This window comes from Coregonus clupeaformis, chromosome 3 (assembly GCF_020615455.1).
Source record: "Coregonus clupeaformis isolate EN_2021a chromosome 3, ASM2061545v1, whole genome shotgun sequence".
Lineage (NCBI taxonomy): Eukaryota > Metazoa > Chordata > Actinopteri > Salmoniformes > Salmonidae > Coregonus > Coregonus clupeaformis.
Genome location: NC_059194.1, coordinates 30,308,014 through 30,326,022, shown reverse-complemented (window position 1 = coordinate 30,326,022; position 18,009 = coordinate 30,308,014). Strand labels below are relative to the sequence as shown.

At 44.5% G+C, this 18,009-nt stretch overlaps 2 protein-coding genes across 6 annotated transcripts in view; one reads left to right on the top strand and one right to left on the bottom strand.

Moving 5' to 3' along the window:
* Positions 1-1,879: 1,879 nt before the first annotated feature.
* On the bottom strand, positions 1,880-9,737 carry LOC121544647 (soluble guanylate cyclase 88E). Of its 4 annotated transcripts, none has more exons than XM_041854657.2 (19): positions 9,676-9,737; positions 9,211-9,433; positions 8,781-8,921; positions 8,503-8,642; positions 8,072-8,206; positions 7,532-7,655; positions 7,218-7,337; positions 7,002-7,086; positions 6,700-6,840; positions 6,224-6,341; positions 5,995-6,124; positions 5,643-5,789; positions 5,281-5,427; positions 5,051-5,207; positions 4,818-4,927; positions 4,462-4,551; positions 3,439-3,597; positions 2,896-3,045; positions 1,880-2,690 (listed from the first exon to the last, which is right to left on the bottom strand). In XM_041854657.2, exons 2-19 carry the CDS (start codon positions 9,331-9,333, stop codon positions 2,529-2,531), a joined length of 2,379 nt encoding a protein of 792 aa, XP_041710591.1. In that variant the 5' UTR covers positions 9,334-9,433; positions 9,676-9,737; the 3' UTR covers positions 1,880-2,528. The 4 variants fall into 4 exon arrangements, with proteins under 4 accessions (XP_041710591.1, XP_041710599.1, XP_041710610.1 ...); XM_041854665.2 differs by having other exon boundaries at positions 9,211-9,366; positions 9,676-9,709; XM_041854676.2 differs by lacking the exon at positions 9,676-9,737 and having other exon boundaries at positions 2,905-3,045.
* A 2,793-nt stretch (positions 9,738-12,530) lies between these two features.
* Positions 12,531-18,009, top strand: part of LOC121544639 (myozenin-2) — an 8,396-nt gene continuing 2,917 nt past the window's right edge. The window contains exons 1-3 of one of the 2 annotated variants that reach the window (XM_041854639.2): positions 12,531-12,748; positions 13,331-13,415; positions 17,150-17,307. In XM_041854639.2, coding sequence (XP_041710573.1) covers positions 13,337-13,415; positions 17,150-17,307 — 237 coding nt within the window. In that variant the 5' untranslated portion in view covers positions 12,531-12,748; positions 13,331-13,336. Of the gene's footprint in view, positions 12,749-13,281; positions 13,416-17,149; positions 17,308-18,009 lie in introns of both variants that reach the window. The other variant, XM_041854649.2, reaches the window with a different exon arrangement.

Below are 18,009 nucleotides of genomic sequence, written 5' to 3'. Positions count from 1 at the left end.
TGATGACATTATCCTGCAGTTGAAATGTCACCCTCAAAACAACTTTTTTCAAATCCAATGTATTTTCCACATAGATTCCACGTCACAATACATTGACAAATTACATTGAAACATTGTTGATTCAGCCAGTGTGTGCCCAGTGGGAAGCTGCTTAATACTAATATGCAGTAAAAGTATACTTTTTTAAAACATGCATACAACATTGTGTAAAATTCTAAAAATGTTGAATTACCCACAATCCTCTAAAAACAGAGCCATGTGGCAAAATAGCAAGTGCAACTAGCTTAAAACCAGACTTCCAATGAGTTCAAGCACAATATTTTCTTAATCTTTGGTTATCCTCATTAAAGATACTTACAATTTGAGCAACATATTAAGTTGGATTTAATCTGAATTATTTTGTTAATTTGAAATGAACAAATCATTGAAACGGCTTGCATTCATTTTTAGTAAGTATATGTTGGTTGTTTATTTTTAGTCAATTTCAATTCACAACAGAATAATTATTTTAGAGTGTGGCTGTGTGGTTGAGTGTGTAAAATTCCAATGAAATGCCAATTAAATGTACCATCTTACTGCCCCAGAAGTCGGGGGTTCAATTCCTGCTTCTGCCTGTCACACTTTCACTTCTTCTCTGTCTCCTCCTGTTTCTAATCTGTTTTAATAAAGCACTGAAAAAATCTAGGTGGAATTCCACCCCAAAATAATATTCTCTATAGGCCCTTATCATCAATATTTAGGCTATAAACTATTTGCATTTCTTAACCATTTGATTGTGAGAGACAGTCTGCAAAAAAAAATTGTTTTCTTTGTTTTGATGTTGCCTTTTACATGCACTGAAACCCCAAAAGGTATTCTCACGAGACTCTCTTAGAAACACCAACATTGAGATTGAAGAACCCCTTTGGGTGTTTCAGAGTACTTCTATTCTGTTTTAAAACACTTTATGTGTATCATAACGCTTACATTGGGTTTACATTCAAACTCCCTCCAAACGCCTGATCTCAGGTTAGGTGCACTACTTTTCATGGATTCATTACAAAATCATGGTGTTTTGAGTCTTTCTACTTTTACAGTGCAACAAACCGACCAATCAGCCATGACAGCCGTCCCCTACCTCACTTCCAGCGACCCTCGGCCACCTGCCATGACCTCTAACCCCGACTTGACCCCGGCAATGCCCGCGACCCTGACCCCTTACCACTGGTTTGAGGAGGAGCACATGCAGCTGATCATCATCTTCTGCGTGGTCTACTTCCTGCTCCTGGTGGCCTACTTCTACACTTTTTGCTCCCGCTGCGGCCTGGAGCTGTCCCCCAAGGACTCCCGGCCCGCACACGGCTGCAGTCTGGATCGCGACGCCACCTTCTGTGGCGCTCCTCCGACTGCCAGTCGGTTGGGAACGTGGTCTGAATGGAGGCAAGGACATGAGAGAACTAGAGAGGCATGCAGACAGGAGAGGAAGGCAACAAGTCCTCTCTCACTTTCTATGATGTTTCCATGCTTCTATATTAATTTCTCGTATTATGCTACCCAGCATGCAACAGTGTTCAGGAAGTATGGAAGGCATAGACCTGTTTGGGCGTGTCATGGAGGAGCAGTAGGATGTTACACTACTGTGCATAACTTTTGAGTGCATGCGCACAGGACTCCCTGACGTGAATAAATGAATGTATATACCATACACATTGTATTGCCCTTATCTGGGAATCTGTCTGTCATGTGTTGTGTGTTCTTTATGTTACCATTTCATGAATAATATAATGCAGAACAAATGGACTGTTCATCTATATTGACTTGTCTGTTCTGTGCGTTCCAATTCCATGGATTATGCAACTATTTCCACTAAAGCACACACACACACAGATACACACACATACTCAGTGTATGTTTGACCTTTATTGACTTGCCTGTAAGTGGTCTCTATTGTAACCCAAATGCCAATGCAGTATATGTGTGCATGTCAATGAAAACAAGCTCCATTAGACTTGCTCTAGCTATGCTGTCACCTTGTTTTATTTCCACAGTGTTGACATGGTGTTCTGTTCTGTTAGTGCAGTAGGCTATGCGTGAGAAAGGCTGACACAGCGGAGTGGACTCAGTCATGCAGCGGGAGCTAACAGTGAAAGGCAGAATACAGTTAGTATGTGTTACGAAGTAACTATGTGTTACAAAGTAACTATATGTGCTCTATTCAATGTGTAGGAATATATTATTAAACATATATGACTAATCTTTATACAGATAAAACATTTCTGGTGTTATCACACGTTGGCCTGGACTACTTTAATCGTACATAGATTGCCATAACATGGACACATTGGACAAATAAGGCACAACAGCGCTCTGTAATAAAACAATGTTCATGGTTAAATGTTACCCGAGCTTTCAGCGTTTTGTAACGAATGAAACAAATATATAAAAGCATGTTTTTTTCAATAAAGTTATTATAGTGTAACTTTCATTATTATCAGCCACAGCTTGAGCCTTCGCCCTAAGTGGCCTATATCGCCATGGTGACTAAGGGTTCACGACACGGAGCACATGGCGCTCTTCTCTGAGCAGTGGGAGTCAATGGAGCCGTCTGGAGATGCCATGATGGAATCATGCACGTCAAACTCTGGAGAGTCCAGCTCAATGTGACTGTCCTGTAGACCGTTGTTATGGTGGAGGGCATCCTTATAGTGAGACTGGGAGAGAGGGGGGAGAGGGAGAAAGAGAAAGGAGGACAGAAGGAAAGAGGGGAGTGAGAGGCGAGAGGACAAAAAGAGAGGAATAGGTGAAAAAAGCAGAGAGAGAGAGAGAGAGAGAGACGAAATGTGTCAGAGTAAAATCTGAACTCTATCCTTCAGTCTAAGTGAACTCCATAGGTAACAATCCAGCAGTGTGTCTCACCCTTCTCACCTTGCTGACAGACATTTCCTCAGCACGACATTCCTCCAGAGACTCCACCAGGGAGTGATGGCCCGAAATATCCATCTTGATACGGTGGGAACGTATGGACTTCATATCATCCTCATCCTCCCTTGCCACCGACGGGAACACCTGGTTCAAGGAGAGAGGGATAGAGCCATGATACCATGATGAGGGATAAATCGACGATATGAAAATAAAGATTCTCAAGATTTAGCAAGGCATTTGAGGTAACAGTTAAGCTAAGCCATGAGCAGTCCAGGCACAAAGCTCATTTCATAAGATTTTGATATGGGCTGAGAGTGGAAATATTATTATATTGACTATCTGCTACAAGGAGTTGTGTTGTTTCATTTGATTTCTTCACAACAAAACTGTTACCATTTAAAATCCAATTAATTAATATGTGCCCTCAGGGCAGCCAATCACAATATATCTCCTCATTCTGCCCTGGGGGCATCTCTTTCCTTAGAGCAGAGTTATTGACAGAAAGCACCAGACCAGAGATACAGTAGGTTACATTACCAGTCTGTCTTGGTCTCCGCTGGCTTCAGGGGCTGAGATAGTAGCCTTACTGATGGCCTTGCTGATGGTCTGGGTCTCAAACTGGGGACAGGCAGCCTGGGCATTCCCGTCCTTATCCCTCTTTCCCTTCAGCCAGTATGTCTCTATCTCTACATTACCCTGGGAGGGAGGTTTCAGTTAAGATTTCATTTAAGAAAGAGGATGACACATCACAAAAATACAGGCACAGCTCATATACACACAGGATGCATAAGCATGCATACAGACACACACACATACACATACACACACACACACACACACACGCTGTGTGAGTAAGTGATAAGGAGGGTCGGGTTTAATGGACAGCTGTGATGTTGATCATTAAAGTTGCAGGGAGCAGACGGGCAGAGAGCCTTTGATGACAAAGTGAGTCACTGCTACCTCCTGATAATCAGCTGGCTGGCTCACAAACCTTTAGCATTTCTTTAGACTCAAAGACAGACCCAGTGATGGCATTTAGACCCCCAACACCAAGCTATGGTTTGCGAATACCAGTATAGGGTGATGTTGATTGTTTAAAATAGTTTACACACTCATAATAAAACAGTTGGTCTCTCGTTCTCAGATTCTCCCAGAATGCTTTAAAAACAGCTTGGAGCAACAGCAGGGAGAATTATGTTATACAAACATCTGATTACAGAACAGCTGTTTCTGAGGGCGAAAATGAGAATGTTTTGATGACATCGATTGGGAAACAATAGCATACATTTCAGTAATTATGAACTTAGCCCTCCAGCTGTGTTGTAAGTGAGAGGGCCATAACATAGAAATATAATCATTGTAATGATATGGGTCATAATTACTTCTATTCTTGAATGGGAAGACTGAGAGTCCATGCTGGCTTCAAATTTCAAAAGACCTCATGCTGCGGACATGATGACCAGTTGGTCTCTCGCTGCGGAGATGATGACCAACCTTACCGACCCCCGTATAGTTACGGAGGTCGGTAAGGTTGCCATTGTGACATTGGTGACCCCTGACCTTGATGGTGATAGTGCCTCTCCTCTCGAATATGAAGTGGCTTCCCTTCAGGTGCTCATAGGTGGCGCTGCTGAGCTGGATGTGCATCTCCTGAACGGGACAGAGAGAGAGAGAGAGAGAGAGAGAGAGAGAGAGAGAGAGAGAGAGAGAGAGAGAGAGAGAGAGAGAGAGAGAGAAGAGTCAGATATGTCATATCATGATCAGCCATATCAGTCATAGAACACCTGGCTCAATAGAAGCTGTTAGAAATGTATCTTCATTTATCTTCTCCTCTCATCACCCTTCCTTTTCTTTGACTTTCTTGCTCTCTCTCTCACACACACTCTCACACTCTCACACTCTCACACTCTCCTTACCTTGCCGTTGCTCTCCATGGCTGATGCGGTGTGGACTGTGTCGCCATGAAGACCGTAGCGTGGCATCTTATGGCCCACCACCCCGGCCACCACCATGCCAGAGTGGATCCCTGCAACACAAACCTGTTTCTGACCCAACTAAACACACATCTGCTTCACCAACATGTGTATACGCACAGCACACAGACACTGAGATTCAGTATGAGAGTGGTTCCCATTGCGTCTCCACTCACCCACTCTGATCTGTATGTTGTTGCCATTGGAGGGGTCTTTGAGGTGGTCTATGGAGCGCACCATGTCCAGGGCCATGTCGCAGATGTTGTGGGCGTGGTATTTAGTCTTCTCTGGGGCCCCCGCCACCACCATGTACGCATCACCTATGGTCTCAACCTAGGAGGAGAGCATTGGGTTAACGTATTACACACACACGCCAGACGATCAGTTGTCTCACACACACACACACCTTGAAGACACGATGCTTCTCGCTGAGTGTGTCGAAGAGTGTGTACATGGTGTTGAGCATGGAGACCACCTGCATGGGCGTGATGTGGCTGCAGATACGGGTGAAGCCCACCACATCACTGAACAGGATGGTCACGTCTGGAAACACCTGCAGGTGACACGGGGAGACAGGTTGGACAGGGAGACAGGTGAGACAGGTTGGCCAGGGAGACAGGTGGGAAAGGTTGGACAGGGAGACAGGTGGGACAGGTTAGACAGGGAGACAGGTGGGACAGGTTGGACAGGGAGACAGGGAGAGGTGGGACAGGTGAGACAGGTACACACACCACCCCACCCTTGGCCATGCTATCAGTTAGTCCTGACCTCACAGGTGTTGACGGCAGGCTCTCCCTTGCGTAGTCTCTTGGCCACAGGTTTAGGGATCATCCTGTAGAGCAGATCATCTGTCTTCTTCATCTCATAGTCTAGCATCTTCATACTCTCCTCCAGTTTACTGGACTTCTTCTGTTCCTGCACTCACCACAGGGCGGCGATAGAGAGGTGTCACAGCACTGAGTCAATCTGATCATAGACATGTTGCATCCCAAATAGCACCCTATTCCCTTTATAGTGCACTCTGGTTAAAGGTAGTGCACAATAGAGGTAATAGGGTGCTATTAGGGACGCTTCAGCACAAATCAGTAACTACAGACAAACAGTATCATATGATACATACCTGTATGAGAGCTCTCTTGAGTTCCTCCGACTGCTGGGTTCCTGCCAGTACCAGGTCTCTACTGGAGTCATGCATACTCAGGTCGTTGATATAGAGACCGGTTTTAAACATGGCACTCAGACTCTCCATCCTGTAGAAACACACACACACAAGCACACACATAATGCTATTCAACAGAACAGGACAAACCACCAATGAGTGCGTGTGTGTGTGTGTGTGTGTGTCTTACACAGGGGTTCCCAGAAAGATGATGGACTCCCACTCAGGCATGTATCTCATCTGTCCTTTCAGTTTCAGACAGCGACTGCCATCACCCCAGCTCTCCATAGCATTAGCACTGTTGCCATCTGAGAGGGGAGAAAAAGAGCGTCAAACACACACACACACGCACGCACGCAATCATGCGCACGCACGCACACACACACGCACGCACACACACACACACACACACACACACACAAACACACACACACACACACACACAGACACACACACACACACACAGACAGACAGACAGTGGTCAGGTCAGTGTTGGTGTGAGGGTTCTAAAGCAGTGTATCTCAATCCTGGTGCCGGGGACCCAAAGGGGTGTACATTTTTGTTTTTGCCCTAGCACTAACACAGTCGATTCAACTAATCAACTCATCATCAGGCATTTTATTTGAATCATGTGTGTAGTGCTAGGGCAAAAACAAAAATGTGCACCCCTTTGGATCCCTGGGACCAGGATTGAGAAACACCGTTCTAAAGGATCTTGACCTTTGTAGTCATCGCCAATGATGGACTGGAAGGCCATGAGCTCTACGTCTACGTCAGCTGTACGGTTAGCATTCTCATAGTCCGAATCTGAGGGAGAGAGAACATACAGCTCTGTCAATCTTCGAAAACCCTACGAGTTGGAGGGGATAGAAGGTACCATCAGAAAAAAAAGAACAAAGACATCCATTTCAAGTTTTTCCCACACACACAGTTATGTGTTGCCCCTTTTAAATGGGTCCCTCTCTTACTCTGGACTCTGTTATGAAGGTTCCTCTCTCTCTTCACTGGCTCCTTGGACATGATCTCAAACAGGTTGTTGGGGTGGGAGATGATCTGTGTGGATTTAAACCAGATAATACGTTCAATGTCAGTACGTGACATTGAAAAGAAGAAGTGAATAGTAAATCTGTGTGATGTGTTAAGGGGTAGGAACTACAATTGTATGGGAACAGAAGAGGTCTCACCATGTTCCAGGTGAACTCCACCAGGGGGCGCGCCAGCAGGAAGGCATCATTTATCTTTTTCCCATCCAGGTCAGGGAAGACTGTGGCCAGGCCAGAGCCCACGTTGTGCACCACCATGTCCTACATAGAGCACAGAGAAGATTCATGAAAAATTGTATGTCTGGATTGCTACGTTTTTAGTGTGGATTTAGCACACTTATACAGCTTCACATGTTCCTTTCCTTTGCTGAAGCAATGTTGATGATAACGAATATCCAGATGATATCAGAGTGGTCTTCATGGGAGGAGGAGAAGTGGAGAGACTGATGGTTTACCTGTCTGAAAACGATGTTGAAGGGGAAGACTTCGAAGAAGAAGTCGCTGGTGATGGGCAGAATCTCCTGCTCCTCCTCGTCCTCCTTCATGATGTAACGGTAGGCAGAGTTGTCAAAGTTCAGCCTGCAGAAAACAGAAAACGCAGGCAACACAGAGAGGCCATTTTGAAAACCTCACATTAGCTAACTTACACCACTTACTGATGCACTGTATACATGACTTCTACATGGTGGATAAGGTTACCCCACCCCCTTCCCAAACAATGTAAACAATGAGACTTTCTGAAAAGCTGTACATAGATACACTCCATGATTATCCATTTTATCATGACTTCAGTGCTATTAAGCAAACGTTTCAGAGTCTAATGCACATGATACAAATGGAGGTTGATTTGTTTAGAGAGTGCTGAGTCCAAATAGCATTCTATTTTACTGCACTACTTTTGACCAGAGCACTATGGGCCCTGGTCAAAAGTAATGCACAATGAGAATAGGGTGCCATTTGGGACGCAGGGAGTGTTCGTGTAGTCTGACTCTGACCTCATGGTGACGTGTGAGTAATCTCCCACCAGTTGTTCAGACAGCACCTCCACGTGGATGTCTGTGTCGTAGAACTGTTTCCCCATCTGTCTCAACTGGCCCATGGCATAGTGCAGGTAACCCTTACGCTTACTCCTACAGGACACAGAGGGGAGGGAGGAGAGTGTCTTTGGTGAATGGGTGGTGGAGTTATTCATCTCTCCCTCTCTCTCTCTCTCTCTCTCTCTCTCTCTCTCTCTCTCTCTCTCTCTCTCTCTCTCTCTCTCTCTCTCTCTCTCTCTCTCTCTCTCTCTCTCTCTCTCTCTCTCTCTCTCTCTCTCTCTCTCTCTCTCTCTCTCTCTCTCTCTCTCTCTCTCTCTCTCTCTCTCTCTCTCTCTATATATATATATATATATATATTTATCTCTCTCTCTCATCCTCTCCTCTCAGACCTGTAGTGGAGGGTGACTCCGGTAGCTGATTCCTCCTGACAGAAGAAGGTAGGGGGCTGGACCTTGGGGTAGCTGAAGCGCAGGTACTCATGGAGGTTATCCAGCCCATTCACAAAGTCACGCACATGACGACCCAACACCTGGGACACGCAGACACCGAAACAAGAGCTCAACACAGACACAATACAGATAAATAATGCTGAAAAGCAATAATCAAACCATCAATCAAAAACACAATAACATGTTTATGACAATTCCAGTGTAAGCGCTAGTCCCACCTTGAGGATCCTGTCGTAACCGTACTTCCCTACGAAGCCCAGGAAATAGACCCCCCAGGAGTTCATGAGCTCGTTGTAGGGGGTTCCTGTCACTCCGCTTGCTGCCTTAGCAATACGCGGGATGACACTCTCACTGTACACCTGCAAACACACACAGGTATTCACAGACAGAACTACAGACACTTTCACTGTACACCTTCAGAGAGACACATATACTGACAGAGATCATCCACAGCAACAGACAGAGCTACAGACACTTTCACTGTAGACCTGCAGAGAGACATCTCTACTGATGGCAATCTATAGAGCTCAAGGTAGAAACAGAACTACATACACACATTTCTAAATACTGTATCAATTGGCATATCAGGACCCCTTGGAACATAAATACACAACGGTTTTATTTTGTGAACAACATGTCCAAATCTACCTGGTGGGTGACAAAGGAGTGTAGCCTGACATCTGCCCTCTCTCTGACCAGTTTCCACACATCATCTCCATACGACTCCTTGATGAAGTCATGCAGAGACTCACACAGCAGTCCGTACATCATTCACCCTGCTTCAGTCTGTACTGGGACCAAGACCTAGGAACAGAACAGGCTCAGCCCACAGAAACACAGTAGGGAAAAAGAGATTCAGTGGTCCAAGCACCTGCAACACAAGAGCCAATGAGATGGAGGTTAGCCAAAGCCGAGCTCAAAGCCTGTGTTCCTCATACGGTTCGGTCCATTTGACTGATGACTTGTTCAAACTAAAATCCTTAGTTGAATCCTTGTTACCAAGGTCTAAAAGCCACAGTGTGTGTGTGGCGCTGCTCTGTATGGCTTTCTACTGCATTTGCCAGAAAGCCACGGCACTGTCTAATTCTCTTTCGAATGATCCTATAAGACTACCTTGTGTTAAGGACAGCTAGATTCCTTCCTTCCCTCCTTCTAGCCACTGTCTTATCTGCAGGTCCTCTAGACAATCAGTTTTAAAGGAACCTTCATTACAAAAACCCTTAGCTTCAATGGGCTCGTATTGTCCTGTTGTCAGCTGTCACTACCTGGTGGTCCTGCAGCCTGCTCCACATGACAGCAACACACTGTATATGAGGCCAGAGGGCCAGCTCTCACTAGCAGATGACACCAGTCAAGTGGGTCTCCCCCTCCCCCTCTATGTTCCGTGCTAAAGAGTTTGATACCAAATGGTGTCTCACTGTCCTATTTTTCAGGGAAGATGATAGTTATCTGATGAAAAACATCAAAATGTGTCACTTTATACATTCAGTGGTGCTAAATTAGCAGGTACAGGGTAACTACACTGCGCAAAAAAATAAGCGCAACGTGCAACAATTTTAAGGATTTTACTAAGTTACATTTATATAAGGAAATCACTCAATTTCAATAAATTCATTAGGCCCTAATATATGGATTTCACATGACTGGTAATACAGAAAAGCATCTGTTGGTCACAGATACCTTTTAAAAAAGGTAAGGGCGTGGACCAGAAAACCAGTCAGTATCTGGTGTGACCACCATTTGCCTCATGCAGCAACACATTTCCTTTGTATAGAGTGAATCAGGCTGTTGATTGTGGCCTGTAGAATGTTGCCCCACTCCTCTTCAATGGCTGTGCGAAGTTGTCGAACATGGTGTCGTACACGTCGAACACAGAGCAACCCAAACATGCTCAATGGGTGACATGTCTGGTGTGTATGCATGCCATGGAAGAACTGGGACATTTACAACTTCCAGGAATTGTGCACAAATCCTGGGGCCGTGCATTATCATGATAAAACATGAGGTGATGGTAGTGGATGAATGGTCGACAATGGGCCTCAGGATCTCGTCACGGTATCTCTGTGCATTCAAATTGCCATCGATAAAATGCAAATGTGTTCGTTGTCCGTAGCTTATGCCTGCCCCTTCCATAACCCCACAGCCACCATGGGGCACTCTGTTCACAACATTGACATCAGCAAACCACCTGCCCACACGTTGACATCTGCCCGGTACAGTTGAAACTGGGATTCATCCGTGAAGAGCACACTTCTCCAGCGTGCCAGTGGCCATTGAACGTGAGCATTTGCCCACTGAAGTCGATTACGATGCCGAACTGCAGTCAGGTCAAGACCCTGGTGAGGACAACGAGGACTTTGGTGAGCTTCCCTGAGATGGTTTCTGACAGTTTGTGCAGAAATTCTTCGGTTGAAACCTACAGTTTCATCAGTTGTCCGGGTGGCTGGTCTCAGATGATCCCGCAGGTGAAGAAGCAGGATGTGGAGGTCCAGGGCTGGCGTCGTTACACGTGGTCTGCGGTTGTGAGGCCGGTTGGACATACTGGCAAATTCTTTAAAATGACGTTGGAGGCGGCTTATGGTGGAGAAATTAACATTAAATTATCTGGCAACAGCTCTGGTGGACATTCCTGCAGTCAGCATGCAATTTGCACACTCCCTCAAAACTTGGGACATTTGTGGCATTGTGTTGTGTGACAAAACTGCACATTTTAGAGTGGCCTTTTATTGTCCCCAGCACAAGGTGCACCTGTGTGTAATGATCATGCTGTTTAATCAGCTTCTTGATATGCCACATCTGTCATATGGATGGATTATCTTGGCAAAGGATAAATGCTAACTAACAGGGATCTAAACAAATTTGTGCACAAAATTTGAGAGAAATAAGCTTTTGTGTGAATGGAAAGTTTCTGGGATCTTTTATTTCAGCTCATGAAACATGGGACCAACACTTTACATGTTGTGTTCATATTTTTGTTCAGAATACATTGTTTAACATTGTTACATAAACTCTAGATTTTGTATGATTTATTAGGACAGACTGTCTGGCCTCTATGAGTCAGGATGACTGGGCTGTTTTCTGACAGGACAGAGAAGGGACTATAGAGCCTTTTGAATGATGAGAAAATCGATACGCAATCTCAGCTGTGATGAGAAAACATCCTTATCAGATAAAAACTCTGATATTGATCAGTCTCTAAACAGCCTTTGGATTACATAGTTTATGGCTTTAAAAAAAAAATGGGATAACATAATGAGTCAAACGTTTTGATTTTGTTTTATAAAACAATAAGCAAGCATTTCACGGTTACCTCAATGGTGGTGATCAGCTAGACAAGAAAAATTAAATTAATTCCTGAGCAATTATTGCTCACTACAGTGAATGGAACAACACTAAAAGTAAATCAGTATGAAAGCACAAGCTCTACAATGCCTCAATGGTCTTCTGTAAATGTAAAGTGGGGCCCCAGAAAGCAAGAGCAGCACAGAGAATGTGTCCGGGCATATCTCACAGATGTAAAAATAAAACTCTGCCAGGCGCTGACCCCTAACCCTTGAACCCGCCTACGCCCTCTCCACCCCAATGACCTCAACTCTTTGACTAGCACTTCACGCATTCTGTGAAACACAGGTGGGCATCCTGATGATGTCATCCTGTGTGTGTGTGTGTGTGTGTGTGTGTGTGTGTGTGTGTGTGTGTGTGTGTCTGTGTGTGTGTGTCTATCCGTTCATCATGCCAAGGAGCAGCTAAATGCTTGGCCTCTGCGTCTGAGGGCTCAGTGTCACTGTCTGGACGGAGTCAGCAGCTGTTCTGTCAGAACACACACACACAGAGGGGATCAGATTTTTATTATCAGGGACACAGGAGGGCAGGGATGTAAATCCTTACACCCCTACACCCCCCTCCCAACCAGCCCTCTCAATTTACCCCCTTGCCCCCTCACCCCCTAGCTCTCTCACTCCTCGTCTCTGCTAAAATAACCCTGTGAGGTAAGCACCCAGAGCATCCAGGGATCACTGGTATACAAACTGTTCCCTTGCAGATGAGAAGCATCAGAGTGGGATAGGGTGGCATCCCAGATTCAGAGAGGATAACTCACACAGCGATATACTCACCTCATATCCCCTCATTTCACCTCACGTCACCTCTACTGCTGAACCTGTCAGAGGAGAGACAAGAGAGACAGGTAAGACTGAATAACAGGCAGGATCTGGGGTTGAGCTAGGAAACCTACAAGATCTTACTCTAACTTGGCTATTGTCCAGCACAGTGCAGTGTGAATATGTCAACAGATGTGTGTGAAGATGGAATCTACAGGTCTTACAGGAGGAAACACAGATCTAACTTTCTGTTTATACATGCTATTGGTTATCCATCTGCCAGCCATGCTGATGGGGCTACAGCATATGTCTGGAGGACTCATCTTATTGTAGTGTTCAGAGTTAATGATAGCATACAGACAAAAGCTCATCTCTAAGGGACTTTCTAAATAAGATCGAGAGAATATATTACTCTCAAACAACACATTCATGAGTTATATTCATGTTTACATACACAACAGATTATTTGTGTAGAACTGTTAAAATGATACTATGATTAATTCATATCTATGTGCATGTTTTTGGTGGGGTGCTGTTTAAGTGACACACTGTAGCCAACTACTGTAGCCATCTTGTAAAAGATCTGAAAGGTGTATTTGAGCGTGTATTTCCAAACCAGAGCCTAACGTGAGCGCTCTTCATCCATTCACCTCATCCGCCCCCACCAGAGGAAGATGATGCAATCAGTGTATGATAACCTGTCCAAGCAGAGGATGCAGCAGGCCAAGGCTCTGCGTACAGAGGCCAGGGGAGGTAAGACCATAGAGATACAGTTGAAGTTGGAAGTTTACATACACCTTAGCCAAATACATTTAAACTCAGTTTTTCACAATTCCTGACATTTAATCCTAGTAACAAATCCCTGTCTTAGGTCAGTTAGGATCACCACTTTATTTTAAGAATGTGAAATGTCAGAATAATAGTAGAGAGAATGATTTATTTCAGCTTTTATTTCTTTCATCACATTCCCAGTGGGTCAGAAGTTTACATACACAGTATTTGGTAGCATTGCCTTTAAATTGTTTAACTTGGGTCAAACGTTTCGGGTAGCCTTCCACAAGCTTCCCACAATAAGTTGGGTGAATTTTGGCCCATTCCTCCTGACAGAGCTGGTGTAACTGAGTCAAGTTTGTAGGCCTCCTTGCTCGCACACGCTTTTTCAGTTCTGCCCACAAATGTTCTATAGGATTGAGGTCAGGGCTTTGTGATGGCCACTCAAATACCTTGACTTTGTTGTCCTTAAGCCATTTTGCCACAACTTTGGAAGTATGCTTAGGGTCATTGTCCATTTGGAAGACCCATTTGCGACCAAGCTTTAACTTCCTGACTGATGTCTTGAGATGTTGCTTCAATATATACACATAATTTTCCTTCCTCATGATGCCATCTATTTTGTGAAGTGCACCAGTCCCTCCTGCAGCAAAGCACCCCCACAGCATGAAGCTGCCACCCACGTGCTTCACGGTTGGGATGGTGTTCTTCGGCTTGCAAGCAACCCCCTTTTTCCTCCAAACATAATGATTGTCATTATGGCCAAACAGTTCTATTTTTGTTTCATCAGACCAGAGGACATTTCTCCAAAATGTACGATCTTTGTCCCCATGTGCAGTTGCAAACTGTAGTCTGGCTTTTTTATGGCGGTTTTGGAGCAGTGGCTTCTTCCTTGCTGAGCGGCCTTTCAGGTTATGTCGATATAGGACTTGTTTTACTGTGAATATAGATACTTTTGTACCTGTTTCCTCCAGCATCTTCACATGGTCCTTTGCTGTTGTTCTGGGATTGATTTGCACTTTTCGCACCAAAGTACGTTCATCTCTAGGAGGCAGAACGCGTCTCCTTCCTGAGCGGTATGACGACTGCGCGGTCCCATGGTGTTTATACTTGCGTACTATTGTTTGTACAGATTAACGTGGTACCTTCAGGCGTTTGGAAATTGCTCCCAAGGATGAACCAGACTTGGAGGTCTACAATTATTTTTCTGAGGTCTTGGCTGATTTCTTTAGATTTTCCCATGATGTCAAGCAAAGAGGCACTGAGTTTGTCCAACTGTCTGTAAACAATTGTTGGAAAAATTACTTGTGTCATTCACAAACTAGATGTCCTAACCGACTTGCCAAAACTATAGTTTGTTAAAAATATATTTTGTGGAGTGGTTGAAAAACGAGTTTTAATGACTCCAACCTAAGTGTATGTAAACTTCCGACTTCAACTGTATATTCAATTACTATTCCATTTAATTCTATGGTTACATTCAACTGAATATACTTTATTGATCTCCCGAGGGGGAAATCAGCTCTGAGAACAGCAGAGTTCAAATCTGTCAGCCTAGAGATGGAATTGAATAAACTTGACTAAACTCCAGAGCGGGGACATTAGGTTTGACTTAGACAGCAGTAGCAAACAGTTCAGACTCACAGGCATAGGCTACAGAGTACAGTTATTAATCACACATAGCAACACATTAGTACTCACAACCGTAGATATATGTTAATGGATTAAAGGTTAAAGGTAGTGCACAACAGAGGTAATAGGGTGCTATTAGGGACGCTTCAGCACAAATCAGTAACTACAGACAAACAGTATCATATGATACATACCTGTATGAGAGCTCTCTTGAGTTCCTCCGACTGCTGGGTTCCTGCCAGTACCAGGTCTCTACTGGAGTCATGCATACTCAGGTTGTTGATATAGAGACCGGTTTTAATCATGGCACTCAGACTCTCCATCCTGTAGAAACACACACACACAAGCACACACATAATGCTATTCAACCGAACAATGAGTGTGTGCTTGCGTGTGCGTGTGCGTGTGTGTGTGCGTGTGTGCGTGCAAGTGTGTGTATGTGTCTTACACAGGGGTGTTAGACACACACTTACATATGTTACTTACTTATGTTAACAAGTTAAGATGTTATTACTCACTTACTCATACCTATAAGTATATGGATAATATAGGCCAGAAACGGCTCTGTCATCACAGCTCAGCTCTTCATCAGTAATACAGCCAAGCATCAAAGCATTCTCCTCAGCTAAGAGCACGTGGGGGGGAAAGCCCTAAACCCAGGGGATTTAGAATTCTCAGCGGGCCGAACAATACAGTACTCAGGAGGCATTCCGTGTGGTTCTGTTTGTTTGTTTTCCGATGGTCTCAGCCAGCAGCAGGTGCTGGCATCAGGCCCATCTGACTCAGCATAATGTGACCTCCCAGTTGGTGCGTTTTAAACAGGCACGTCAAAAGGCAAGTCCTGTCGACAATGCAACTGGCATAAGGCAGGAATTCACATAAACCATTACTGAGAGAGAGAGCGAGAAAGAGAGAGAGGAGAGAGAGAGAGAGAGAGAGAGAGAGAGAGAGAGAGAGAGAGAGAGAGAGAGAGAGTAATGTTTACTGTTAATATTTATTGTTTATTTCACTTTTGTTTATTATCTACTTCACTTGCTTTGGCAATGTTAACATATGTTTCCCATGCCAATAAAGCCCTTAAATTGAATTGAATTGAATTGAGAGAGAGTGAGCGAGCGAGAGAGAGACAGAGAGAGAGACAGAGAGAGAGAGACAGAGTTCCTATAAGAGCTACTTCTTCCAAACATCATATTTATACACCCAGTTACCCATGCAACACTGCACCTCAACAAACATTACAAACCCTCAGCCTGCATCTCTCAGGGCTATTCCAAAATTATAGTGTAATGCTACAATCTGGTGGCAATGCATGGGGCCACATTGTAAACTCAACACTAGGCTTTGTGGATTACTGATGATATGATAGTTGAGTTTATGGGTTATGGGTCAGGTCAGTTGATCCTCAGTAAATAGTTGGGAGCTGAGAGGAGCCAGAGACCTTAATCTCCTACATACTGAAAAAGAACACTTCAGGGGGCATGAGTCATGAGGCAACCCCTGTTGCTGGGGGAACCCGGGTTCTCTCTTTGTGTTTCATCATTCACTGGGTTTCTCTGACTGACACAGGCCAGCAGATATAGATGCTACTGTGCAAGTCAAAGACTTAGATATAGTAAATCAGATTCTATCCTCAGATCTGAGTCCCTGTCACTGTCACTGTCTTGGTCTCTGTAAGTATCTGTCTGTTTGTGTCTGCAGTTCATGTCTTTCCCTGCTTACTTGTCTTAGTTTTTAAAATTGTTTAATTACATTTACATTTACATTTTAGTCATTTAGCAGACGCTCTTACCCAGAGCGACTTACAGTTAGTGAATACATATTTTTTTATACTGGCCCCCCGTGGGAATCGAACCCACAACCCTGGCGTTGCAAACGCCATGCTCTATCAACTGAGCTACATCCCTGCCGGCCATTCCCTCCCCTACCCTGGACGACGCTGGGCCAATTGTGCGCCGCCCATGATTACTTCTACTTAGTGGAAAATGGAGTGACTTACCCCCATATAATGGAAAGCACTTTGAGACCTAGTGAAAGACAAATATAATACTTTCTATTTATTCTGTGCTTTTGTTTGTGTGTGCCAGGAGGTCTGAACTTGGGGAAGAAAATCAGTGTTCCCAAGGATGTGATGATGGAGGAATTGAACCTTCCGTCAAACCGCGGCTCCCGCATGTTCCAGGAGAGACTGAGACGGGTGGAGAGATTCACACTGGAGAACCAAGTCCATGACCATTACAGCAATGTAAGAACACACACGCATGTATGCACGAACGCACGCACACACACACAGACATTCTCACACACACACATTTTCACATTTCAAACACACACACCCCGGCTCTCTCCGCTACAGATGCCATGACATTTCAATGCAGAACAGAATGCTCAATTAATGTTAAAAGACATTCTGTTTCTATGGAAACACAATAAGGCAATACTGTACGTATACAGACATATCCACTGAGCTATCCACACTGTTAGACCCACGGACTTGTCATCCTGATGTGCAGTATTGCGCAAGCAGCTTGTTAGCCTGTTGGATTTATGGCAGAGCTGTTTGATGAGGCAATGAAACCTTGGCCGTCCCCTCTCACTTTCTGCTTTGCTGTACTCTGTTCCACTGGAGCACGAGAACTTGGCCAAGGTTATTGGTAGAAATAAGAGGGCCACACTTTAGAAAAAAAGGTTCCAAAGGGGCTATTCGGCTGTCCCCATAAAATAACCATTTTTGGTTCCAGGTAGAACTCTTTTTGGTTCCAGGTAGAACTTTTTTGTGGAAGGGGTTCTACATGGAACGCAAAAGGGTTCTACCTGGAACCCAAAAGGGTTCTTCAAAGGGTTATCCTATGGGGACAGCCGAAGAACCCTTTTAGGTTCTAGATAGCATCTGTCAGGTGGTAACATGGAAATTCTAGGCGAAATCTACTGTAATGAGTGGATATCA